General features: G+C 50.6%; 10 protein-coding genes across 10 annotated transcripts; 3 read left to right on the forward strand and 7 right to left on the reverse strand.

Annotated features, from left to right (window-relative positions):
* Window positions 1-1,499: 1,499 nt before the first annotated feature.
* Window positions 1,500-2,695, reverse strand: M437DRAFT_80461 (regulator of G protein signaling superfamily; the record flags this gene model as incomplete). The annotated part of the gene is made up of 3 exons (XM_041027361.1): window positions 1,500-1,736; window positions 1,791-2,475; window positions 2,535-2,695. 3 exons carry the CDS (start codon window positions 2,693-2,695, stop codon window positions 1,500-1,502), a joined length of 1,083 nt encoding a protein of 360 aa, XP_040884848.1.
* A 467-nt stretch (window positions 2,696-3,162) lies between these two features.
* Window positions 3,163-4,785, reverse strand: M437DRAFT_35961 (Cupredoxin; the record flags this gene model as incomplete). Its single annotated transcript, XM_041019353.1, has 1 exon — window positions 3,163-4,785. The coding sequence occupies one exon, from the start codon at window positions 4,783-4,785 to the stop codon at window positions 3,163-3,165; it is 1,623 nt and encodes a 540-aa protein (XP_040884849.1).
* A 1,373-nt stretch (window positions 4,786-6,158) lies between these two features.
* M437DRAFT_80463 (uncharacterized protein) lies at window positions 6,159-6,859 on the forward strand (the record flags this gene model as incomplete). The annotated part of the gene is made up of 2 exons (XM_041027362.1): window positions 6,159-6,266; window positions 6,317-6,859. 2 exons carry the CDS (start codon window positions 6,159-6,161, stop codon window positions 6,857-6,859), a joined length of 651 nt encoding a protein of 216 aa, XP_040884850.1.
* Window positions 6,860-6,880: 21 nt separating this feature from the next.
* M437DRAFT_71613 (FMN-dependent dehydrogenase) lies at window positions 6,881-8,451 on the reverse strand (the record flags this gene model as incomplete). The annotated part of the gene is made up of 10 exons (XM_041025709.1): window positions 6,881-6,956; window positions 7,008-7,084; window positions 7,137-7,304; window positions 7,356-7,372; window positions 7,446-7,589; window positions 7,639-7,779; window positions 7,834-8,068; window positions 8,123-8,225; window positions 8,280-8,313; window positions 8,361-8,451. The coding sequence occupies 10 exons, from the start codon at window positions 8,449-8,451 to the stop codon at window positions 6,881-6,883; spliced, it is 1,086 nt and encodes a 361-aa protein (XP_040884851.1).
* A 1,696-nt stretch (window positions 8,452-10,147) lies between these two features.
* M437DRAFT_28332 (family 10 xylanase) lies at window positions 10,148-11,059 on the reverse strand (the record flags this gene model as incomplete). The annotated part of the gene is made up of 1 exon (XM_041019134.1): window positions 10,148-11,059. A coding segment is annotated over one exon (912 nt), but the record flags the coding sequence as incomplete, so codon positions are not given.
* Window positions 11,060-12,413: 1,354 nt separating this feature from the next.
* Window positions 12,414-14,870, reverse strand: M437DRAFT_11199 (uncharacterized protein; the record flags this gene model as incomplete). Its single annotated transcript, XM_041018601.1, has 4 exons — window positions 12,414-12,663; window positions 12,736-12,959; window positions 13,527-14,417; window positions 14,766-14,870. Coding segments are annotated over 4 exons (1,470 nt in total), but the record flags the coding sequence as incomplete, so codon positions are not given.
* Window positions 14,871-15,585: 715 nt separating this feature from the next.
* M437DRAFT_37644 (rubredoxin-NAD(+) reductase) lies at window positions 15,586-17,302 on the reverse strand (the record flags this gene model as incomplete). Its single annotated transcript, XM_041019674.1, has 2 exons — window positions 15,586-17,027; window positions 17,083-17,302. The coding sequence occupies 2 exons, from the start codon at window positions 17,300-17,302 to the stop codon at window positions 15,586-15,588; spliced, it is 1,662 nt and encodes a 553-aa protein (XP_040884854.1).
* A 533-nt stretch (window positions 17,303-17,835) lies between these two features.
* M437DRAFT_38354 (thioredoxin-like protein) lies at window positions 17,836-18,435 on the forward strand (the record flags this gene model as incomplete). Its single annotated transcript, XM_041019821.1, has 1 exon — window positions 17,836-18,435. A coding segment is annotated over one exon (600 nt), but the record flags the coding sequence as incomplete, so codon positions are not given.
* A 738-nt stretch (window positions 18,436-19,173) lies between these two features.
* M437DRAFT_21703 (LNS2-domain-containing protein) lies at window positions 19,174-21,255 on the reverse strand (the record flags this gene model as incomplete). The annotated part of the gene is made up of 1 exon (XM_041019024.1): window positions 19,174-21,255. A coding segment is annotated over one exon (2,082 nt), but the record flags the coding sequence as incomplete, so codon positions are not given.
* Window positions 21,256-21,951: 696 nt separating this feature from the next.
* On the forward strand, window positions 21,952-25,517 carry M437DRAFT_38381 (uncharacterized protein; the record flags this gene model as incomplete). Its single annotated transcript, XM_041019823.1, has 2 exons — window positions 21,952-22,037; window positions 22,136-25,517. The coding sequence occupies 2 exons, from the start codon at window positions 21,952-21,954 to the stop codon at window positions 25,515-25,517; spliced, it is 3,468 nt and encodes a 1,155-aa protein (XP_040884857.1).
* Window positions 25,518-25,561: the final 44 nt, after the last annotated feature.

Here is a 25,561-nt window from a genome sequence, read left to right on the forward strand (position 1 = left end):
TCGCGCGAGTACGGGTCAGTTTGATGTGCATATATGGATGGCTAAGGGGGGCCGGGAGCCGCATCTTTTTGACAGCAAAATGCATTGTTATGGGGATGCGCTGTCACGTACCTTTGCTATGGGTTTTGTGGGATGTTGGGGTTCGGAAGGATGTCATGTTCGAAAGGCAAGGCCTGAAAAATTTGTGTTTTGGGGATAAGTTGAAGACGTATGTGTGTGTGTGTGTGTGTCTTTTTGTGAAACCCGAGGATGCTTGTGATGTGATTGAGATTTCGAGGATTTTGAGGACGTGTGTAATAAAGTTTTTGGATTTGTGAGAGATGATTTTATCTCAATGAGAAGCCTTTTTCCATCTTCGACAGCATTGATTTTGCCATGTCGATCTTTGCCCTGTCGATAGCAGATGCAGATTTGTTTCAAGCAGCGGGTGACAGCAGACCCATAGAGACATTGTCGTTCAGAATGCGAAAATTTCGATTGGTTGGTTGCCTGAAATAATGCTTCTCACCCACAACCACCTTCTGTTTCGAACTCTTCTCGCAGCGAAATCTCTTCTTTTGCGTGAGATATCAGAAAGGCCCAAGACGTTCGAGGGTTGGAAGGCTGGCAAGACACAAGACAGACGATCGCTTGTTCCCACGACCATGGCTGAATGACACACGAGAGCTGGAACACACCGACATTGCCCACGATATTCCCCAGCCTGGTCCTTGGTACTGAGAAAGGTTGGTCAAGATGGGCAGGTGAGGCTCAAAGTAGCGTGCTTTCCTCGAAAGGTGTGGTTTTTGTGGAGGTGAGCTTTGAGAGAGATCTTGATCATATTCTTCGAATCGAAGTTTGATAAAGAAAGGGGGGTCGAATGCTCTGACAATTCACAGTGGACGCTGTTCTGTTTTGTGATGGACATTGTGCTTTTCAACAGCTTTCTCTTGCGGAATTTTGTTTCATTTGGAGTGACGAACAAACAGGCGTGGGGACACGAGCCTGACTATAGTACCAGTCAGCCCTGCCGTTCTCTCCCAAAGGCGACTGCGAGGGCGGACCTGGGACTATAGAAATGCATAGTTGTTTCCAAGGATGGAGACATGTCCAGAGAAAGCTCTTGAGAAGTGATGGCTCTCAGTGGACACAACTCACCCACATATCATTGTCGTGTATCTTTAATGTTGTATTGTGTGACAGACCAAGGACATGGAGAGAGACGTTGAGAAGACATTAACCAAGTTTCATTTTTGCTAGAACGAACAACAGAGCAAAAGTTCAAGGCCTTGCATAGGCACTTGTTTGTCCCATATCCCACTAAATCAAAACGCCTCGCCAGCAAAGGAAAGAAAAAAAAGAAGGGAAGAAAACGGGGTATGAAGAAAGACAAAGGAATAATAACATGAAGAGAAGTAATAAAGTGTCGGAAGCGCATAACAATGGGTCGGTAGCGAGAGGATAGAAAGTAGATGATATCACACATCGCTTCAAGCGACGGATACCCGGTTTTGAAGTGTTCACAGTCTCTTGCCAGGAACGAAGATGAAGAGACAGCAGACGGCGGCGTCAATGATGACAATCCACATAAGACACATGATGGCGCGGCGTGTCAGTAGACGATTGACAAAGTTCTCCTTGACCTTGAAGTAATTGGCAAAGGTGTATTCCGAGTAGCCAAGAAGCGCTTGGATGGGGTCAAGCATGTACTGGTGTGAAACAAGGAAGTAGATGGCAATGGTGAAGGGCAAGATGACCTGGAAAAAACATCAGTGAGAAGTCAATGGAAGAGAAGAGCAGATTTGACATACCCAGCACCGTGTGCTTCTGCTCATGTCAAGGAAGATGAGGACAAAAGCGGTCCAGATGGCAGCAAACAGAGCGACCAGACCAACGACCAATCTCAACATCATGCTGGGCTGTACTATGTTGCCCAGAGCCTTTGCGCGGAGGAAACCAGGGAAGGCATCGCGTTCCATGGCCTGGAAGACGTAGTCCTTTGCGTTGTCAAAGACCTCTGGGTCGTCGCGACCCTGATTTTCAATCGAGTCGGTGACTTCCTCAAGGATGCCGACGGGAATAATAATCTCGCGTTCCGAGCCTTGCAACAGGTAGGTGTACAAGATCTTCTCGGCACTAGCACGAATATCTTGTCTGGTAACGGTAGTACCGCTAGGAGACTGATCCTGAGTGTAGGGGCTGGTGTCTTGAGTGCTGTCGACCATGCTACGGCGATTGTTCTGGTGATCGAAGTTGCTGCCGAGGGATTGGCTCGGCGAGTGCATACTGCCATTGTCACCACGCAGGAAGGCAGAGACACGCGTGTCCTTGTCGGCAGCGCTGGGGCCTGCCATGACGCTATCATCGTATTGGTCCAGAACTTGCGAACTACGCTTGCTGCCACTCTTTTCCAGCTCGGGGGTTTCTGCTAGCACACTGCGGTGAAGACCACGGACATAGTGCCGGCACAGCGACATGTGTTGTGAGACGTCCAGCCTGTGGATTTGAGTTAGTTCTGGGGCAGGTTTTGGGCGAGCAGAGGAGGAGTTGTGTACCAGAAATCGAGATAATCGACGCTGCGTTGGGCATCGCGCATGTAGATGTAGAAGCTGAACAGATCGACAGGTGGTTTTGTCTGGCGACTCAAGACTTCGTAGAGATTTGGCAGGCGGTTGCGCTGGATAGTAATGTCGGGGGTGGGAGTTCGGTGCGCCATGGTTGTGTGTAGTGATGTTGTGTTGACTTGACGTGTCGCACGCCTAGATATTGCCGGCGACGACTCTTTGCGCGCCTTGACTGATTCAATGGGCTATAGCGATTTGATAACGATGAAATATGACGGAGTTGAGCGATAGTCAGGGTCGGAGAAAAATAGCGGCGTCGAAGAGAAAGGTGTAGTGTGGTAGGGAGTGAAATGAATAGTCGTTTGTCCGTTGGCCGCCTTCACTTCCTTCCCTTGACAGGGAGTTCGCGCTGATCTTAAAGAGCTGGTCCGAGCGCCCATGACCTGCATGACATACGAGAACTGCAACCGCAGAGAACGCCTTCTCCTTTTTGTGGAGACGCATAAACAAACACAAATCCACCGTCAAGTACAACTTTGTTCACTACTATTCATCTGATATACACATTAATTAGTTCCGCCTTGTATGTACAATGTTACATGTTTTCCTTCTCAATCGCCTACGGGCTACCAGCCAACTTGGCAGTCAGCGGTGGCAGAGGACAAGTCTCTCCATCCTCCTCGGTACCATACACAACGTAGTTTTGCTGCATACCAAACAAGTTGTGATCGCTGACATGGCACAAAAGTTGCCACACACCAGGCAGCTGAGCATTCATGTTGAATGTGTACATTTCACCAGCATTGACGCTTTGAGCCGCTAGCCACATGTCGTTGTACTGGAAGTTGTTGCCGTGAAGGTGGAAAACGTGCGATGCTCCACCGAATGCCATCACGTACCAAATAACCGGATCATTGCGACACATCTCGTAAGGTGCTCCATTGCCAAACACGTAACCATTCATCGTGTAGAAGATGGGTCCCTGCGCATTGCTGAGCATAACTGCTGGCGAGTTGGCCATCTGAGGCACCCAGAACGACTCATTACCACTGTAAGGCTGAACGAGCTGATTGGTGACCTGCAACTTGCTGGTATCCACTCCAGCATTCTTTGCATTGATGCCAGCCATGAATGATTTGGCCTCGAAGTGAGTGTTGGTCGTGACCACAAACTCACGGTGAGACGACATTGTGCTGTTCATCTCGCCGCTGTTGTACACGATAAGAGGTCCAGAAAGACCTGCTGAAAGATCCGACGGCATATTGACGAAACTGTGGTAAGACCAGAGACGACTGCTCTGACCTGGTGCAGGTGCCTGCGAATCGGTGATAATCCACTTGTATACTGCACAGCCACCAGGAGGGACAGCATCTTGCTCCTGCACCTTTGGTGATCCACCATTGGTAGTGTTAGGGTATAGAGACCCTTCATACTGCTTGCCATAGTACAGACCCATGCTGTGCATTGTTGCATAGTGGTTGGACAGGTTGTTGACAAACATGATTTGAACCATATCACCAACTTCACCTCGCAGGATGGGTCCGTTGATACCATTGTAGGCAGGTTGTTCGGTTGGAGTAGTAAAAGTGTTGTCTGTGTAACCCTTGTACACAGCCTTCTGGAACTCCAGACCCCAGCTTGCACCGATGGACCCGGTGATGTTGAGATAGCCTGCTGCTGCTGCATGTGGAGAATTTTGGATGGGTACACCGAGCCAGTTGTCCCAGCCACTGGGTGCATAGTTCCAAGCCACCTCTTCAGCAGCGACGTAGTAGGTTCTGACATTGCCAGAGAAGTTGAAGTTTGTTGGAACACTGCTCTTTCCGGGCAGCTGATAATCCATGAGCGCTTCACACTCTTGTCTTGACGCTAGCATGGACTGATCCGGAGTGGTGCTGTCTGGTGCGATAAAGAGGATACCTCCATCGGGACTCTGGGAAGCAGCAGCAGCATCGACAGTAGACGTGGTATTGGACGAGACCACGCCGGGGGTTGTAGTCAATGTGCCCTCTGGCGAAGCAGTCGCTTCGGCCGGAGACTGGATCTGACCATCTGAGATCTGAGTAACCAGTCGAAGTGCACTCGATGTTCCAGACGCTGATGAAGCAGGGCTGGCACTGAGAATCAGCGAGGTGGTTCCGGAAGCAACGGTTACTTCGTTGACATTATCGGACAACGAATAAGCAAAAGAACGAGTGACAAGACCACTTAGAGTGGCCAGGAGAAGCGCGGAAGGAACCATCTCTCTAAAACGAGTGTAGAGATGATATGAGGGAGTTCTGATGAAACAAGCGCGAGTTCATGCAAAGATATACTCTAGTGATATAAGTGCTGCATCTCCTAGCCACCATATTGTGGGTCACATCTTTCAGTCGCGTGGTAAGGCAGGGATTAGGATGAGTTGGCATGGTTGGGAAAAGGAATCACACGATTCATACCCACCTCAGCATACACCTCCCGCAAACGGTTGACACGAGATCAAGGAAATCAGAGACGGGATGATGAATACACGACCATTTGCAGGCGCTCTAGACGGATCGAGTGGGCTAGAGTCTAGCAGAGGGATTTAAACAGCAAGCGAATGGCAAGTAGTGGTGTAGAAATGCAGGACTCGGGTCCGCGGCTCTGCGAATCAAAGGCACCCGTGGGGGGAGCCGAGAAGTTTATACCAACCTGGTGGACCTTCTTTGAGATAGAGTTGTAGATGGACGAGAGAGCGGCATAAAAAGTGCAGTTGTGGTTCTGTTCGTGGCTGGTGGAAAGCTGGGAATACAGGGTGGTTGCTGGGCGGGAATAATAGAGTTTGATGCATGCATACACTGTGGCTGGTGGGCCGTGGCAGTGGCAGGCCCCAGGCACAACAAAGATGCCGTGCAACCTTGTCAAAAACTCAGGTTTACCAGTACGCACAGTGCGTGTCATTCTTTCGTATGTGGTTGACTTATGTTCGACATCCTTCTCGCCGCCATAGAGGAAGACTAGCATTATCGTCCGCCTACTATGTTGTGTTGAGCTAGTGAAAGAATGGAACGCTATTCACGTCGATGATGCTGTCTTCGGCAAAGCACGGTCAAGTCGTTATCCGGCATGCCCATCCGAGGTGGAAGGAAGTGATAACATTGAAGGTAAGTTCAGTGGGAACTCGCGGGTTGAGAAGGCAGCAGGAAGCATGGACTCTTTTTGTCTGGCCTTGGCGTTTGCTTCGACTTCACATCGTGTTTACCATCATCACCAACTCCGCTTTTTTTAATCTGTCTGGAGGACTTCCATTGAGCGGTCCTGCCGCATTTGTGTTGCAACAAAGGCCTGCTAATCATCTCGGAGTGAGTATCAAGCAGTCACTAGCTCAACTACGGCAAGTTCCCAGGCAAATTGCTAGAGGTAGGGCCGAGTGAACGGACTTATCTCCGGGACTTTTGCGAGTTTTCCTATGCTTGCCAAAGCATCGTCAGTGGTCAACTCGATCATTAATCACTTCCAGAGACCACAGTTGAACTCACATATATCGACCGAAGTCACCTTACGACACCAGCGCTTCTCCAATCATTCTCCGTTCATCTTTACGTTCGTCCATCTACCCACCTCTACAACTCAACGTCAGCAGAGATGACAGACATGACTAGTCGTAGTGGTAGCGAGCTACAGGACGGCTTGCATGTGGATGATCCCAATCTCTCGAACATCGACATCTCACAGATCAGCATCTCAACTCAGACTGATGAGGTACATCCGCTGTCATAGTCTTTCTGCTCAGCTAAATTGACATCAGACAGGAGTTGATGGAGATATCAAACCTCCGTCTGTCGTCCATCTCGCAGTCAACTGCAACTGACTTGGACAAGTCTGCCCCGACTGATCAAGAACAGCTGGAATCCATATTCACCAGATCCAATGAGCTGTTCGACAGCATGGACGAGTTGGGCCGCGATTTGCTGGGCTGGCAAGAGTTGCAGATAAATCAAGACAGGATAGCCAGTATGCTTCACCGAAACAGTCCAGAAAAGTTACATGACCACGACATCTCGACCATCACTGGAGCTGAACTCGAGTGCTTAGATCTCGAGCTCGAATATCACGTAAAGATGTTGATTCCGTCTCCATTTCTAATGGCTCGGCAAGTCTACGATGCTTTGAAGGCCCACAGATCAGTTACCCAAGTTATCATTAACGACATGAGGCTCCTTGAACTAAAGTTTCCACAAGAGGAAGAGCTGGAGGACCGTCGTTCTGAACACGAGGCGGACGTTAAGATGGTTGAAGATTGGCTTGACAACATACTCAAGACCGTGGAAGCTATTTCTGTGCGCCCGACCTGAATCGTTGTATCAAATGGTCGATCACAGTTTGCACAGCACTCCATCGCCCTTCAGCACCGCAAGATGCCCTCGATTGATCTCCTTCACAGTCCTGCATCTAGTATCGTGTCAGCAAAGGCCACATTCGAGGATACAAACATGCACCTACCCAGCCAATGCCATGGTCATACGCAACTCGGCCATCAATATCTTGACTGCAAGTTCAACACCTTGCTGCCCTTTGTACTGCCAGATCATCAGTCCCTTTTCACCATCTTTGTAATCTCTTTCAACTTACTGCAAGTCCCCATATCGGCACTCTTCCCATGAACACAAAATCAGCACCCAATGCCAATGCTTTGAAAATATCACTGCCCCTTCTTACACCACCGTCGAACGCGATCGGAATCTTGCCTTTGGCAACGGAAGCACAGTCTCGAAGGCTATCAAGTGTTGCGGGTACACCCTATTTTCTGGTCAGTAAGTTCGACATAGAGACAGGCAGTGCGAGACATACATCGAGTTGACGACCACCTAGGGAAATTGCAAGATTAGCGCATTTTCTCGAAGGGGAACAATCATCTCGCAAATCCTGGATAGTACTTACCATGGTTTGAGATCATGATACCATCAACCTTGTGTTGTATCGCCAATGAAACGTCTTCTGGCGAAGCAACACCTTTGAGCCATATCTCCAGTTTAGTCCGTGATCGTATCCATGGTATAGCGGTGTGCCACTCAATGGTTGCATCTACTATGATCAGCGAGTGGACTACAGTGAGGAAATTTACCTTGCTCACCATACTCGAGCCCCTCGCCCACAGCAGTCAGATTTGGCCATTGGAGTCCTTCAGGTAGCTCGAATTTATTCTTATGCTCATTCAATCTTTGACCTAATACTGGTACGTCTACTGACAGAAATATGGCTTTGTATCCTGCAGCTGTATGCTTGTCAGTTCCAAATTTCCTGGTGCTCTGTCTGCTCAATCACTAACCTTCAGCACGTTTGATAGTGTTAGCACACGCCGCTTTGTCCTTGATCATCGAGATGTGCATAAAGTATGGGTTGCTAGCTTTCTGGGCGATCACATCTTCAAGACTTTGTGTTGCAAACACTGATAGCCCCATGCAGATGTTTGCTTTTGCTGCTGCGCGCGAGGTTGCAAGTTCGCCGTCTGGATGAGCTAGTCCATGCATAGCTGCTGGGCTGAATCCGAAAGGTGCTGCAGTCTAATTTCACAAGTCAGTATCACCACCACATCTTGACGAGATGACCTCCTTCACCTTTGTACCAAAGATCTCAGTCTCGAGACCAATTTTGGCTACATTGATCATAACTCGAGGTCGAATTTTGTAGCGATTAAAGGCTGCTTCGTTGTCCCTGAGACTGTTTATGCTGACATGAGCGAGAGTGTTTCTTCATGTCTTTGGGAGAACGTACGTGATCAAGTCCATGGCCCCTTCATTATAGTAGTCTACTTGCAATCAGTTGGGTTAACAGGATCAGGATTACTGCAAGTACCTCTATACATTGCCGGCATATCGCGACATGCTGCCTCTTTGAGATCTGCAATGGTAAGGACATGAGGGTCAAGTGTAGGTAAACGATTCATCGTGTTCTGCAATATCAACGAGCTTTTGAGATGATCACGATGGAAAATCTGAGAGCAAGTACTGGAATACAATATGTTGTTCTCCAACTCCTTATCGCCGCTGCAGAGATACATGTAAATACCTTGTCGGCCTTCGGTTTCCACTATCAGACTTGTGACAGAAGGGCAATCCAATGCCGACGATTTCGGCCTATCTCAATCCCTGCATAAGATACGGAAGGCTGCAACTGCATTTGTCTGTCCCGAGTCGCGATGTTTTATCTGGGTATTTGACTGCAGTCCAAGACGTCGGCAGGTTCGGTCCTCGGCCTCTGCCTTCCACAACTTGCTTACACCGGCCTGATCGGTCTGTCCTCCCTGAAAAACTGGCAGCAGACATACTGACTCTGGTTTCGGAAAAGGCATCAGGAATGAAACGACATTTATTCGTTCTGGTAAGCATATCGACCATTTAATATATCGCAAGGCTGGCTTCAGAGTGCATCTTCACTCTAAACCAATGTTCCTAGACGTCTGATTCGGACTTGCAGCACCCGATCTACGCATCGATTGACTGCATACACCCTCACACGACTTCACTAACATGCGACGGCATTCAAGAAGGGAAGTCATCCATCTATCGTCCCTTCCTAATGCAATACCAATCCAAGACAGCTAGCGTTCGCTAGACTTCGGCAACGCCTCGGCCAACATCGGATTGAACGATTCAACCAACGACATATGCCAAGCCTTGCTGAATCTTGCTTCAACGCCACCAAAAAAAGACGCGGGAAAAAGAAAACACCAACGATCTGGAACCTTTCATTCCTCTGTCGCATACGGTTTGACATGGTGCAAAAAGCTAGCTCCACGTGGGGCTCGAACCCACAGCCTCAAGATATCGGTTCATCGAAGAGATGATTAGAAGTCTTGCGCGCTACCATTGCGCCAGCAGAGCTGGTTTGATGGACGCTGAAGAAATTCTGTCAAATATAAAGCTGTGCAGCCGACCTTGGCGTTGAGCGGGCCTGCAAGACCGCAAATACTACCTCACGACAATGGTTTACACGTTCTCATATAGAACCCAGCTTCTACTACTAGCGTATCGCCTGCAGCTTGCTCGTAGGTTTTGACACAAATTCGAGGCTCGAGAGAGTACAGGAGTACCACATAGATCTTTCCGCAACTAATGATTACTTAAGAAGCACTTCAACACATCGCCATGGAATTTTGCATCAGACATCTTCAAACCATTACCATCCTTCTTTCATTCAGATCTATCTGTCATGAGGATGTGAAGCTTGTATACTGTTCTCGTGGCTTGCAAATACTAGCAGGATCATTCTAGACACACTTTTGACTTGGACGTAGTAGAAGCATACGGGGAGTCCAACATCCAACTGCGCTGGACAGGACGACACACTTGTATAGACCGAGGACACTGCTAGCAGAGTAGATACGTAGTTTATCATTCATACTCAGATCACAATTGCAAAGATGTTGCATCACAGAGGAACCAAACAATCACAAGAAGGAATGTGGACAAGAGCATATGTTCCACAAGAAAACCACACATTTCTCATTTGCTATCTCATACCTCACACTCCAAAAGGAGATCCTATGCATCAAAAAGAATCCGTCCGAAACAAAACCACAATCCATCAAGAAGAGAAGTGCGCTCAAACAAAATGCAACCCTGGATCGAAAACGCTTACTTAAGAGCGTTGACAATGGCAGTGTAAGCAGGCTTCTTCTGGAAGTTGCTGTCAAAGAGCAGAGGGCTGTCGCTCTTTCTCCAAGACTGGCTGTCGGAAATGCCCCACTCGGTAATACCAACACAGTTCTTGGTCTGAACACAGGCGTTGACAACCTTGACGTAGCTGCTGGCATCAGCGCCGGCAAGATCAAGCTCAGTCATGGCACACTCGGGAGCAGCAGCGCAAACAGCCTTGAAAGCAGCAGGGACGTTGTCGGGGTTGTTGAAGGAGCCAGCCTTGCCCAAGTGGGTCTGGGAACCAACGCCATCGATGGGGATGCCGGCGGCAATCCACTTCTTGACGTGCGAGATGAAGCCTTGGGTCTTTGCGTAGCTGGCAGAGTCGAGGTTGTAGTCGTTGATGTAGAGCTTGGCGTTGGGGTCGGCGGCGCGGGCGGTCTCAAAGGCAATGCGGATGTAATCCTCGCCGAGAACCTTCATGAAGACGTTCTGGCGGAGAGTGCCGTCCTCGTTGAAGGCCTCGTTGACAACGTCCCAGGCGTAGATCTTGCCCTTGAAGTGGGTCATGACCTTGGTGATGTGGTTCTTCATGACGTTGGTAAGGGTAGTCTTGTCGTTGATGTTCTGGACCCATTGGGGAAGCTGGGAATACCAGACAAGGGTGTGGCCACGGACGAGGTCACCGTTCTGGCTGGCAAAGTTGACGAGGTAGTCACCACCAGCGAAGTTGAAGTTGCCTTGGCTGCTCTCGGTAGCATCCCACTTCATGGAGTTCTCAGGGGTAAGCTGACCAAAGTCGGCCTTGACGATAGCAGCAGTCTGAGCGTTGCCGAGGGTACCCTGGTCACCGCAAGTACCGAAGTACTTCTTGCCCTTGGCCTGGAAGAGCTTGTTAAGGCTGTCAGCAGGCTGGGAAGAGCCGGCCTTGTTGGTAGTAGAGATGGGAGCCTTTGCGGCAGCGCTGGTCTGGACGTTGGCAGCAGCAGGGCTGGAAGCAGGAGCGGCGGCAGCAGCAGCGGCACCGGGAACACACTGAGAGTACCAGGCGTTGGACTCGGCACAGTGGTAGCCAGCGACACAGGTGGATGAACCAGTGAAGCCTTGGCCACCGCACTGAGCGTAGGCATCAGCTCTTCTGACGTGAGCAGGGCCAGCAGAGGCCAAAGATGCCGCAAGGACAATGGAGGAGAGAGTGGCGGTAGAGATATACATCTTGAAGTTGTGCAGTAAGAGAAGGAGAAAGGTCTTAGCGAATGACTTTGTTGCTTTCAAGAGCAATCAAGGATAAAGAACTTGTTGATAAAAAGACGAGACTGCCAGAGCCCGCTGTAGAGTAGAGAAAGTGGTTGTGGAATGAAGGTGATGAGAAAAAGAATCGATTCCATATAGGATGAACCTCACCTCTTATATATCCCATTCTCGCATCTAAGCTCACCTTCTGGAACCACGCCCTCGCCTGCGATATCCCATGATCGCTTGAGTTCACGTATTGGGCGTATGCCCTCGGTGGCATCCTTTATTGGGCCAAGCGATGTTTCGTTGCGTGAAGCGATGGCTTGGCTGTGGTTCAGGTGTTTGAGGTTGACAGCAAAAGAGGGTTAACGAAGCGAATGGTTCGTGCTTTGACGAGATGAGACGTCCAACTTGAGCCTCGATGGTGGTCACCCTGGCCTTTCTTAGGGCTGTCGCTCCGGATGTTCGTCCTTAAGCATATTAACATCTCGCCCGAGTTCGGGCGGGATGTCGTTATTGCAGCGGAAGCCGCACATCTCCCGTAATAACTCGCGCCATCAATCGAACACCTGGAGCATCTAGAGTCAACTTGTGTTCATGATCCTGAAACGCAGCGCATACGAGCCATCGCGAAGCATAAACTCAAGCGATACCAAGCATTTCGTGCCAACAAGCTTGACAAAGTCACTTAGGCAAAATTCAAATCGAGTAAAAGTGCGGAGTCGAAGCAGCATTGAAGCGAACGAGCATATGCAAATTATATTGAGGCTATATCATTAAAGCCTGTATTTCCAGAGTAAATGGAAGAAGAGTTAAGGTTTAGATGGTAGAACGTAATGGGGTATCGATGAAACAACATGATAAAAGTATCCACCCTGGTAAAAATCCGCTGTACAAAGGAGAATGGAGGATTAGATGAAAAATGGTGGGACAGGCATGTGGGTACAGCTGTCAGGGAAGATGTGAAGAAGATCGAGTGAGTGATTTCAGACTTGGAACGTGGCAGCCAGGATCACTCGTTTAAGCATTCCCACAACTCCTCTTCATTCAAGGTCCTGAGAATAGGCTCGCGAGGAAGTTGTGGCTCTGGCCCGAATCCAAAGATGGGTCCGGCCTGGTTGATGCCTGGTGGTCTTAGCTTGGTCGCTGATGTTGACAAGCGCTTCTGCTTGACTTTGATTTGGTCCATCGGTGCAGACACGGTGACTGTAGGCGTCGGGGTAGATCCCCACTTGCCAAACACCCATCCGCCTACCCTTTGACCAAGACCCCTTGGCGGTGTACTAGAAGCCTTCTGTTCAGCCGCCACTCCTTGCAATATACTACGGCTATTGCTTGATGTTCGTGACATTAACGCAGGCCTAGCAGCATGTGCCAAGGAGAGGGTAGCTGTAACAGAGGCTTGTGATGAGAAGGACCTCGAACTTTGTGCTGTCAAAAGCTGTGACGGACGAGATTGGAGGGTGTGAATATCCATTCCAGACACGGAGATCAAGGATTCATGCGAAGCAGCCCGGCGATGCCGAGGGCGCGTGTAAATGTCCTCGTCCAGGATTGTTGGCCTGGTGTAAGCCGAGACCTCAGTGTTGTCAATGAAAGAAGGCACATGAGTACTACCTTCATCAGTTGATGGCACAGAAGAATCCACATTATTCCCTTCATCTTCTTCAAGAATTGCACCAGGTCCTCCTGTAGTTGCTTGATCATCAGGCCGTCCCTGGCCTTCAGCAGAAAAGTTGTAGGGTGACTGATCATAATCCTCAAGGCGATCTGAAGCGCCATCACGAAAGGCCGGTTGTGGTAAGGCACGAAAATACGACCCTGATGATGATCTTTTGGACTGATGGATAAAGTAAGGCGAGGTTGGCGCCTCGCTGTCCGGCGTAGTCGGTCGAGACGAGTCTATTAGTGAGTCGTCACGATCCCAAATAGACGATGCCGGATAAATGGATTGAGGCGAACTGAGCATTGAGCTGGAGGTCATGTGAGACTGCATGGACCAACGGTTAACGTTTCGATGTGGGATGCTTGCGGCCGTTTGTGACAATATGGCTGCAGCTGATGAGGGGGTATACGGGCTGGCTGCAGATATTGATGAACGAGGTGTACGCGAGCCTGCAGAAGGTGTGAAAAGACCAGATCCGACTACATTGCGCTTCTTCTTTGGTCGGCGTAGTGTCAGACTTGCTTTCCTTGAGTGCTCAGCAGGAGCGTGGTAGTGATGGTGGACATGAACTTCTTGCTGCATACTAGCCCGCTTAATTTCCTTCTCGAGGTTCGGGCGTAATGATGGTGCAGGAGATTCGATGTCGGAAGTCATGTCTGTGGGCGTGTACTGGGCGAGTTGATTTCTTAGGATCTCGACTTGCTCATTTGAGTTGTCGAGCATCTCACGCAACTCGGCGATTCCAGCTTGCAGATTGACGTTGTCTGAAAGAATATCCTTGACGAAGTGTGAGACGACAGTGCTGCCATGCTTTGCCGTCTTTGCAGCCGCAGCACCGTTGAGTCGGCCAGGAACAGTATCCAGTTCCTTCTCAACCACTCGTTGCCTCTCCATACGTGCGACGATTTCGACATGTCTCTCCTTGTCCTCTCTGGCCTCACGCTCTATCCTCTCCAGCTGGCTCTCCATGGCAGCCAACTTTCTCTCTGCATCCTGCCATCGCAAGGTTGCAGCTTTCTCCGACTCTGTCTTGTGGGCAAGAGTTGCATGGAGGATAGCCTGTTCTTGTTCGTACTCCTCGACCTCCCGTTCCAGTCTCTCGGTGCGAGCGGCAAGTGTGTTCAATCGATGTAGTTCGGCTTGAGTTTGTTGTAGAGTGGCAGTAAGTGACTGAGTGTGAGCATCTGATTCGACGGCAGCATTGTTGAGACCTTCGAGTTGGTCAAGCAGATTGCGGTTCTCTTCGATCAATGTGGCATTATTTGCTTCGAGCTCCTTCTTTTCTTCGGTCATACGGGTGATCTCAGCATCCATTAGAGCCTTTTGCTCCTCAGCCTCGGCCACGTAGGCTTCATGGCGGACGAGAAGGGCCTGTAATGACCAGGTCAGCGACATGGTGGTCGAATTGACGTTCGACAGTAGGGTCTGTGAATATGTCAAAACACAACAAGACAACAGGCATGCAGGGGTGGGAAGGACCCGAGACAGGCTTGGTTATATCTCAGGACATGTGTGTATTTTGGATTGATCGACGGTGTAGGATGGCTTGAACTGCCATAGCAAAGGAGATTGAGTGGGGAAACGGTTTTGGAGGCCAAAGATCCGACGGAAGCGTAGGGTAGGAACGTGAGATCAGAAGACTCGAAGGGCAAACAAGCAAAAACAGCAAACTCGAGATTGCGAACTGCCTGAAAGAGGCGCGACCCAGGCGACACTGACCTTTCCCAGCCGTCCGGCTTTGCGTAGATTCTCGTCCAATGAAGCAAAGGCTTCGTTGTTTTGCTGCTGGAATGCGCAGTCGTCGTTCCCACAGCAGCACATGGTTGGAATGCAAGGGAGAGAGTCGGTCGATTCGTCGTGTTCAAAGGATGTATCGTCAAGCCGCTGATGACCGTTGTCGTCCATGATGATGCGCAATCAAAGAGAGTCCAAACCTAATCCGCCCGCAACATCCAGTCATGAGATTTGAGCGCAAACCGTCGCGCATGCGCTGGCGTTGTGAATATGAAAAAGTCGAATGCTCCCGACAGAGCGCGTCTTCATTGTTTTGTTGTCTCGGTCACAAAGTCCTCCACCCAAGTGAGATGATGCGGAGATGGCGGCGGCATCTTGCATTATGTACACACGGCCCTACCCCTGCCACCCAATCAGGTTGCTGCCCAAACCTGCTTTAGCTTCAGGTACAAACCAAAGGTCTCCCTCTGCTTCGGGCCTTACCGTTTGCGACAGCATCCGAGCCAAGCCAGTAAAACCACAAACGGCCACCACTTTCCCAGCCGTTGCTGAGATGCTCAACTTCATCTTGCATCACCTCCGAGTGGACCGACTATTGAATCCTACACAACCTTCTGGGGTCTGGAATCGAGTCACTGCAGCAGTGTCAAATTATGAAAAGAAAAATTTGTTCGCGTTTCATCATTAACATTTGGTTAGAGAGGACTATTTATTGCTTCTTGGCGGTACATGTCGCGTTCAACACGCGATAGGTCGGTTTATCGTGTCATGTCTTGCCCTGTCCGTATTTGACAAAAGGCTGTATTTAAATCTTGATCTCTGAAGGGATGGAGATTTCAAGAATGTCAACACCCTTCTGGATCTCGCTCTTGCTGGGCATCTTCTTGCGTCTCATCAACTCGGCGCTTTGTGTCATGTAGGGATCCTTCATCATGCTGGCGACTGCAACAATCTCCTCGCCCTTGTGGAAGTATGCGACAAAGCTGGGTCCCTTTTGTGCATCTGTCTCGCCTTGAATGATGACATCGTCGTAGCCATTGGGTGTGTTGCCGCAGTATCTGAGCTGAGCACCGAGAGCAGACCAGAAGACGGGGATGAAAGGCTTGGGTGATGCTGAGGGGTCGTTGATTGTGGCAGCAACCGAGCGACCAGCGTTCTGAGCCACGTCCCAATGCTCGATGCGAACAGGCTTGCCGTTGCCTCCGGGGCCGTGGTAGGGGTAGGTAGCGATGTCACCAATGGCAAAGACGTCCTTGAGTCCCTCAACCTGGAACTTCTCGTTGACATTGACTGAGCCATCCTTGTTGAGCTGGATCTCCTTGACGTTCTGAAGGTAGTCAGTCGAGGGTCTGACACCGACACCCTCAATGACGAGATCTGCAGGTAGGTTGGTACCATCCTTGAGCTGTACTGAACCGACCATCTTGGAGTTAGACTCGGAAGGCTTAGCACCCTCGACCTCTGCGCTGAGCTTGAACTTGACGCCGTTCTTTTCAAGCAGACCTCTGAAGGTCTTTCCGAGCTGCTTGCCCATGACGGTCATCATGGGCTCTTCCTCCATACCGATGATGGTAACATCGTGCTTCATGCCAGCAAGACAGTTGCCAACCTCCATACCAATGAAGGAGCTACCGATGACGACAATCTTCTTGCCACCATTCTCGCCTGCAGCCTTCATGATGCTCTGGGCGTGGGGCAGGGCACGAAGAACAAAGACGTTCTCGAGGTCTCCCTTCAGGCCGTCCATAGGAAGCCACTTGGGAGTGCCACCAGAGGCCATGATGAGCTTTGTGTAGTTGAGCTTCTTGCCGTCGTCGGTCTCGACGGAGCGGTTGTTGAAATCGACCTTTGAGACATTGCCCCAGGTGAAGTCGACCGAGGCCTCCTTGTAGAACTCCATTGAGCGCCAGACAATCTTGGACTGGTCTGTGATGAGAGCCTTGGAAAGCTTGGTACGGTCAAGGGGTTGTGTGTTCTCGCGGGAGACGACGGTGATCTTGCCCTCGTAACCACCACCACGGAGGCTCTCAATGGCACCGAGAGCACCACTGCCGCTTCCGATAACGACGACATGGTCCTGCTCTTTTACGCTGCGGCACTTGATGTTGAGCTGGCGTCTGTTTGCCTTGATTGTCTTCTCTTCGCCCTTGATGAAGACGGCACCGTCACGCTCGAAAACCTCGAACTTGGCCAGGGGGTCAAGAGCTGGGGCATCCTCGACGTCACCGGTGGACACCTTGAAGCAGGCTGTAGCGTTGTGTCAGTATAGATAAAGCAGGCAAGAGGGGATGATTAGGCTTACCTCCGTGCCAGGGGCAGGTGATTCTGCCCTCGCCAGTGAGAACACCCTTGGCCAAAGGAGCACCGTAGTGGGTGCAGTTGGCACTCATGGCGTGGACCTCATCCTTGACTTTGGCCAGCAGAATCTTTCCACCTTCAATGCCATCAACTTCAACTTCCTGTTTTTGACCATTCTTCAGGTCAATGCTCGTAAGCCCCTTGAGCTTGTATTCGGTAGCCATGGTGCGTAATGTGGTTGAAAAAGAGGCAGTGTTGTTTGCAAGTGGGATTCTAAGAGACGAAAATCGAGGAATTTGACGAAACTGAGCAGATGCGGTCGTCAGGAAAGGTCGTAATGAAAGCATAGGCTGGGAATGAGGAGGGAAAAGAGAAAGAAACGTCGAGGGAATACGAGGACGTGTAGATATTGAGACAGCAGTTAATCAAGCCGACGCGGTCATGTTTGCCGTTGTGACTGGTGATTCGCTGCATTTCATCATCGCTGACCTCGATCTTGGACTCTTTGCTGCGATCTGCTCGTCATCACGCTGCTGCCCCGCCAAAGGAGCCTCAAGCCGCCGACGAACCGGGAGCTATGACCAGACTGCAGTCTGAGACCTCGGCTCTGAACATCAAGGTCGAGAAACACAACATCCATTTGATACATTGATACTGCTAAAAGAAGCACAAGAGATGACAGATAAAGCCATCATGTCTCGTGAGTCATCTTCACTGGATTTTATCGGTACTAGGCAACTGACTTGACCTTTGAGACACAACTTTTCCCTCTGACATACCCATCCCTACCGACGATGGAGCTTGCGATCACCTTAGAGGCATGACTATGCCGCCTCTTTCCCTCCCAGCTACCGATGAATCCACTGTCAAAGTCTCTGCTTTGCAAGGTCTGGTAATTATCTTCTGCTACCCTCGCACCGGTGCTCCAGGCGAAACAATCCCAGACGCTTGGAACTCTATCCCCGGAGCCCGTGGCTGCACTCCTCAAGCCTGCTCATTCAGAGACACACAGAAAGAACTCAAAACTGCAGGTGTGAACAAGATCTTCGGTTTGAGCACTCAGTCTACGCCTTACCAGCAAGAAGTAAAGACGAGGCTGAACCTGCCCTACGAATTGCTCAGTGATGAAAAGTTGGACTTTGTCGAGGCACTGGGTTTGCCAACCATTGACTGGGAAGGCAGGAAACTCACCAAAAGAATCACTCTTGCAATGATGCAAGGCAAGATTGTCAAAGTCTGGTATCCTGTCTTCCCGCCAGACAAGAGTGCTCAGCAGGTCCTGGACTGGTTGGAAAAGGGGAAAACTCCTGGACACAGTTGGAAATTTGAAGGTAATCGTCGCATGTCGGTTACATGAGAAATCGACTCAGTTCATATACAACCATACTCGAGATAACAAAGAGACCTCCGCACACCATTGTTTCAGTGTGTATGGACAGTAGCAAGCACCAAAGACCATAACAACCTTATGTGTTTTGGTAGGTTAGGGTCGCTAGGACAACATTGATGGTGACCCTGCTCTTTATTGCCCTTGACCGTGTCCTCAAGATCGTTCAGCAAAAGCACACCACCGAGCGGAATCATCGTACAGCAGATTCCTCCTATCTTTACGCACACGCTTGCCATTTGTCAATTCCTGGCTCTCGACATCTCGTTAGATGCAGGCGATGGTTTGCCATTCTATTATAAAGATCTTAGATAATACTGTTGTACAATGGATCGAAGAGAGGTCTGTATAGATAGGCAAACAAAAGAAGGTAGTTGCTAAAGCCTCCTATGCAATTCATGCAGTCGAAGCTCTGGATGCAGACAATAATCGAGGGGGAGGAGGACCATCTTCATCCAACTCTTCATCGTCCTCATCCTCATAGTCCTCTTCGTCATACTCCTCTTCGTCTCTATCTCCACCTTCTACGGACTCGAGAACAGAGTGATACATGGCTGGGTTGTCCTCGTCGTCCTCTTCGATACTACGTCGAGCTTCCGAGATATAACTGTCGGCCATGTCACCCTCATCCTCGCTGAACCGTCGAGTATTGGCCCGAGATCTGTTGTTGCCTCGCAGACCTCCACGTATTGACCCCGCATCACTGGAATCATCGTCGCTCTCAGAAGCGGAAAAGTCGGCAAGCTCGAGGGGTTTCTCGCGCCAGTAGTTGAAATCGGTGAACTCTTCACCACCACCTTTGACCAGTAGTCCCACAGGTGGGAAATAGTGGTCCACAATCTCGCGCATACTTACATAACCAGTCTTGTAAGTGTTCAACGATAGCAGATCTAGCGAGACTTCCGCGTTGGAGTTGATGGTGAAGATCCTTGTGCTAGGAATGTTAACAGAGCGATATGATAGCGCATCCGTCAGACGATTTCCAAAACCTGCATAGAAAGGGGAGCCGCCCTTTCCGCTTGATCTTCCAACGATACCATTACTGCTCTCGGCCGAGGTCGTAGGGCCTGCTTTATCTGGATTATTGCTGCCACCCGATCCAGTAAACAGGGCCATGATATCGCGCAGACAAGCCATCTTGAAAACTTCAGGCTTTCGAAGGTAGACTTCTCGTCTTAAGGCGGCGATCGTTCGATCAGGACTCATGATTGTTGGGCCCCTGGGTAATTTAAACCCTCCGTCTTGCACCACATTTGCGAGGTAATTCCTCGTCGTATCTGCCTGGCCTACTCCTCGCGAGGTGAGATATAAGATGTTATAGCCGTTGGCCGAGATCTCTGTAAATAACTTGGCTACACCAAGATGGGTCCAGTCACGACCAATCATGTTAAGGACGTGGCCCAGAGCATCGGATTTGGTGATGGTACCGTCAATGTCTGAGATGACGATAGGCACATCCCAACGCCAGCGATAGATGAAAGCAGTACAGGTAGCACGGTTGACGCTAAAACTCATGGTGTTGGGTCCTGGTTTTAGATCCAGAGATTTGAGTTGGTCGCTACTCAGGCGAAGCGTCTTTGCGTAGTTGCGGTTGGGATCGCCGACGGCCTGGGCAGAGGCAGGACCGGATGTGAGACCTACGGCACTGTCAGAGTCTCGTCGAATATGCGAGCCGCTGAACGTGGCACTCGTTTCGCTGCGAGAATCATCTGAATGGTATCCCGGATCTGACAGAGCATCGGCTGAAGTGAAGCCAGCGGGATTGAGCACATTCAGGCCCTGGGCGACTTTCTGGTTGGCTTGTTCCTTTGCCTCTTCGCTGCTGTAGATCCATAGATTGCCCTTCTCATCAGCACCGATCAACGAGCCAATGTCATAGTTTCCTTCGAGCTCTTCCGACAGGATCCTCCTGGCCAAAACCTCAGCGCGCAAGCCTTCATCTTCACTGCTCTTGTAACCCGTCATGTCCAGCATGATGTCACCTTTGTCGGTGACTTGGGAAGGAATGTTTGAACTCCATAGCTTTTTAGAGAGATTGATGGCTCTTGTCATGGCTTCTTCGCCAGAGAGGGGCGGAGGGCTTGTAGATCGGTCAGTCCTTGAGCGAGAAGACTCGGACTGTAGGGGTTGTGTTATAGGGTCGCTTGCCTTGATGGAGGCGTTTATGGCAGCTTTCGCAGCGGGAACGGCATCGTCGGTGGCTGAGCGATGAAGGTGGGCAGGGAGAGGTTTGGGATAGTCGCTGGCGGCAGACTGGTCGGCGTGATCATCTTGAGATTCGACCTGGCCGTTGTCGCTCCGTGCACGTCTTTCATCTGGATGGAGAGGGTTGAAGTTGATTGCAGCGACGGATTTGGCGTGCTCTCTCCGGTTGTATGTGGGGGCAGCTGGCAGGGTAGCCGACAAGGAGTTCAAATCAAGAGAGTCGGGTTCCGCCAGAGCACTCGATTCAGAGGATTTGAAGTCAGGACTCTGGGCAGGTGAGACCAAGGGAGATGTTTGAAGAGCTTCGGGCACGCTGGAAGAAGTCTCGAAGACGAAGAAGGCCTCACCTCCCTCTCCCAGTTTCATGGGAAAGTCACGACGCTCATCGTTGACCTTGAACTCGACCTTCTTCTCGTAAGGCCTCAGTAGAGAGAACTTGCCAAAACGAACGTGGAAGGGCGAACAAGCAAGAGAGCCATCTTCCTGCTCGACGACAATGACGTCGATTGCGCCGCTGAGGGTGGCTGGGTTGATCGAGTTCCACGTCTTGGACACGGAGCCGGACAAGGAGCGCACGTATTGCATGGCGCCGACAGATGGACGGACTGTCAAGCAAAAGCTAAGAGCATGTGGAGCGTGAGGTTCGGGATGTTTGAGTAAGAAACCAAAGTATAAAGAACAAAGCACTGTGTCGGGAGCGAGAGCAGGCAGAGCAGCTGATGCGGGAAAGGCGGAGTCAGAAACGACTTTCTACAGCAATTCGTACTCGTACGACACTATCAAGGCATCAATTTCATGCCCTGGATCCGTGCTCAGATCTCCGACAGCGATATACTGCATGTGATGGTCTATCTGACATGTGACAATAGCTAATACCTAGCATGGACTGCTTGTGCTGGTCGGTCTGCATGTGTGCTGTATGAAAGCTTTCTAGAGGAACCGCGGCCCGCTGCCTGTCAAAATGATCTTCTCCCCCGCCAAGCACATGGCGAAGAGGAGCGCAATCCCAGGCGCTCCACTTTGCTCCATGTACCCAGTTTCCTAAGAATATTCGTGATACATGCAGCTGTACAGTATACATAGCGCTGCATTGTTCTGATAGCATTATACATATACATGGAAGCGGGCGGGCTGGTCTTGACGCGACCGAGTGGCCCTGGACTTGCTCTTCAACTCGGTCAGGCTTTCTGGGCAGCGGGCGACACGGCTTTTGCGAGTCCCAGTCCCAGTCCCAGTCAGGCTTCGGCTCAGGCTCAGGCCCATCTTTCCTCCTTTCCAGCCATGCGCCTGCTCATGTTGCTGGACAAGGCATATCTGCTCTTCAGCACCACCTTCAACACTCTGTGTGTTGGTGCCGCTCTTGTCTGGTTAGATTCCTCTTTCCCTGACTTGCTTCACCCTGACGTCCTTTTCTTCATCTCTCCGTCATCGTCGTCTATCCAGAAGCACGTGCTGACCCCTACAGGCTCACATACCGCGCCTATCTAGTTATTCATAAGCCTTTGGACGAACTCGTTGGCCTTCTCGGTTGCGAAATTCCTCAGGATCCTCATGTCGACCTCGCTGGTATCAAGGCCGATGGCTTCGTCCTGCACTGGAAGCCTGCAGACGAGCGCAAATCTATGCATCGCTATGAAATTCAACTCAACGGCTCTATAATCGGTCACGTCTCGCATTCCAACACTTCCATCGTCATCTCCAATCTGCGCCCCAACCAACTGTACATTGTGCGCATCATCACCGTCAACGCTGTCGATTTTCGCGCCGCCAGCAGTCCCATCCGCCTTTGTACAAAGTCGCCCGATTCTCAAGATTTCTTCGACCCACCCAACGGTACCCTGTCATCTTCTTCTGGCCCCGTCATACGTCCGCTGCACGTCTTTCCGCCAGATGTTTCGGCTGTTCCCGCTACACCGCCGCCCCTTGTTCGAGAGACAAGCAACGGTCCCCTCCAAGCCAAGAAAAGTCTTTTCGCCAGACGCCCATCGCCCTTGCCTGGTCTGGACACACAGCTTTCCTCTTTCGACGAGGCCAATGATCAGGATGGTCCAGGAGACAACCAACAGGCTCTAACCGAAAAACTAGACGAGATTGGTCGCGAAACGGCCGAAATAGAGAAGCAGATTCAAGATGAGGAACAAGAAGCTATAGCAGCCAAAGCCAGTCTGGTCAAGGAGCGTGATGAACTAAGAGGTGAGCTGAAAGAGAAGGATGACACTAGCAGGGATCTTCGAAAACAAGTCAACACTTTGGAACGGAACAACCAAGCCGCTCAGAACAAGAAGAACGCTCAGGAAAGAGCCCTTCAGCAGAAACAGAACGAGAGACAAAAACTCAAGGACGATGCTGCAAGATGGCAGAAAGAGATGGCGCAGATGCAGGATGACATGGGCAGCATTGCAGAGCAGAAAAAGACATTACTTGAAGAGACGGAGCGCGAAAAGGTCGAGCTGATGGAAAAGCAGGCCCAAGAGTTGCAGACACTCAAGAGCATGGAAGATGAGAACAAGGAAGTTGGTGGCCAGATCAAAAAACTCGAGAGAGACACGACAGACTCGCCCAGTGGATCCGAGCCCAACGATCACAATGATGCTCTTGCTGCTCAAGAGGCTGAGGAAGATCGTGCGTGGGCCGATAAGCTTAGAAGACTGGAAGAACAGTATGTGATTGCGCACCAAAACATGGACGCCGCACGCCGCTTCTTCGACACTGCCTACAGCCAACTGGCCATGGTCAAACAACGCCAGTCCGAGCTTAACCAGATGGCTTCGGCTGTTCCGCCTATCTTCGATCAACCCATTTCGCGTGCTAGCAGTCTGCGCCAAAGACGTCCTCCAAGCGGCCCTTCTGCAAACAACTCGACCGCTTCTCCTTTCGCTCCTTCCGCTGCGCCTGCATTCAGCAGTGCTCTGGCTACTTCTGGCCCAACGACCATTTCTCCAAGCTTCACCACCTCAGCATCTTCCTTTTTCAATATAAACAACGGCATGACCTTGGACCGTCCCATGAATGACTTTTCTCCTGCAGAAATCGACAAGCTGACCGGAGGTGCACCCATGAGTCCGAGTGCAGGTGCTGAGCTCTTGCCTGCAGACTTACTTAGTAATGCTGACGAAGATCCACCTGATCGCTTCCTTGGTCCAGCCGCTCATATTCATGCAAAGGATGATGGCGATACAGGTTCTGAGGGTAGACAAGCCTCAAACCATATGTTACCTGGTCTTGGTGTTCTTCCAGGTCTAGGTGCTCTTCCTGGTCTAGGTGCTTCAAGGGCTTTTGATCAACCGCCAGGCCCGACAAGCCCAAATTCTGCCAGTAGCAGATCGCCCAGCCTATTTGCCAGCCCACGTGCTAGTGCAAGTAATCTGATGTTCAACTCTCCTGATGTAAACTTGGACAGTGACCGCCGCTCCATCAGATCTAGCACATCTGGTCGCGCAGCAAGCGGCAGTGCACCTCACACCAGTGGTAGTCGTTTCGGTCAGATTTTGGGTCTCGACAAGCTGAATCGTCAGCGCGGTAAGACATTGTCCGAGCAAGGTCCAGCTCTAGGTTCTCTGAGCAAGTCGCAAAGTCAATCGCTACCACGTAATGATGAGGCAGACGAGATTACAGGATCAGGGCGCCGTAGAAACAGCAGTCATTCCGGTAACTTTTTCGGCATCAACTTGGGAAGAACCACAGGCCACACCAAGAACATTGGAGCTGAAAGCTTGCCCAGCCAGAAACATATTGCGGTACGCAGAAGGCCCTTCAACATGTTTGGATCCAAGACAGATGGATGGGCTGCAATTTTGGGCCAGGACAGAGCGGCTGCTCTGAACGAAAGATCAAATCTTCTCAGCAACTTAGGCAAAGATGACGGCAGATCGTCACCACGTCCTATTTCTGTCCACTCCAATGAGCTGCCTCGGCCTTCCCAGGATAATGCTTCGTGGGGACTTTGGTCAGCGAACGAGCCTTTCAATCAAAGGAGTAGCCCACTCAGTTCTGACTGGATGGCTGCTCCGGCAGTGACACACAACATGTGGGGTTCTAGACAACCGTCGAGACGTCCCTCAATTCAGCATGGGCAGTCTGGTGGTAGCCTGTCTTATGACATGCTTGATGAAGGCATCGACAGCAACAGCACGTATGCATTCAGCCCACCACAGGCAACAGTCAATCTGGCGCCCATTGGCACGAAGCCAGCTCATATGCTGAAGCGCAACGTTCCTGACCCCAAGCTCAACCCAGCAGCCAAAGACTTCCGCTCCCTCTTCTCGCGTCCGAGCTCCACATCCTCAGACGTTGAGGACGAGGAAGACGACAAGATCAATTTGATCGGGGCAACGCCGCTCACCTCCCCTTCAAAGGCTCCTCATCAGCCTCTTCCTCAGACTGTAGACCCAGAATCTTCACCAGAGATTGGTCGCCAGTCTAGAGATGCTCATTCGATCAACACTGCGTCCTCGGTTCTTTCTGACTCTCGCGATAGCCTTGACCGCAGCGTCAGCTACACAGCCTCCGACTCTGCACCTTCAACCTCCGTCACTTCCAACAAAAGTTCCTCGCTCATGTCGAAACTTACCCGCAAGCACAGCAGTGGCAAGTTCCAGTTCCCGACCTTCTCTCGCTCGACCACCGAGAAGAGTAAACGTGAGTCGACCCAACTCCTTGATGTTGAAGATGAAGACATCATGACCAAGAGCATGGAGAGCGATAAAGGAAAAGGCAGTGTCAGATCTTGGAGTAGTGTGTTTGGTGTAGGCAAGAAGAAGGATAAAGTTCCGCAGACGCCCAAAGAGGAGACGCCTAGTTTGTCTGGAGCCAGTCGTGCTAGTACAGACCATGGTGAGGAGGATTAGATGTACACTTTCATTTAGACAACCAAAAATCTCATTTCATTTGC

This window comes from Aureobasidium melanogenum (assembly GCF_000721775.1).
Source record: "Aureobasidium melanogenum CBS 110374 unplaced genomic scaffold scaffold_1, whole genome shotgun sequence".
In the NCBI taxonomy this organism is placed as follows: domain Eukaryota; kingdom Fungi; phylum Ascomycota; class Dothideomycetes; order Dothideales; family Saccotheciaceae; genus Aureobasidium; species Aureobasidium melanogenum.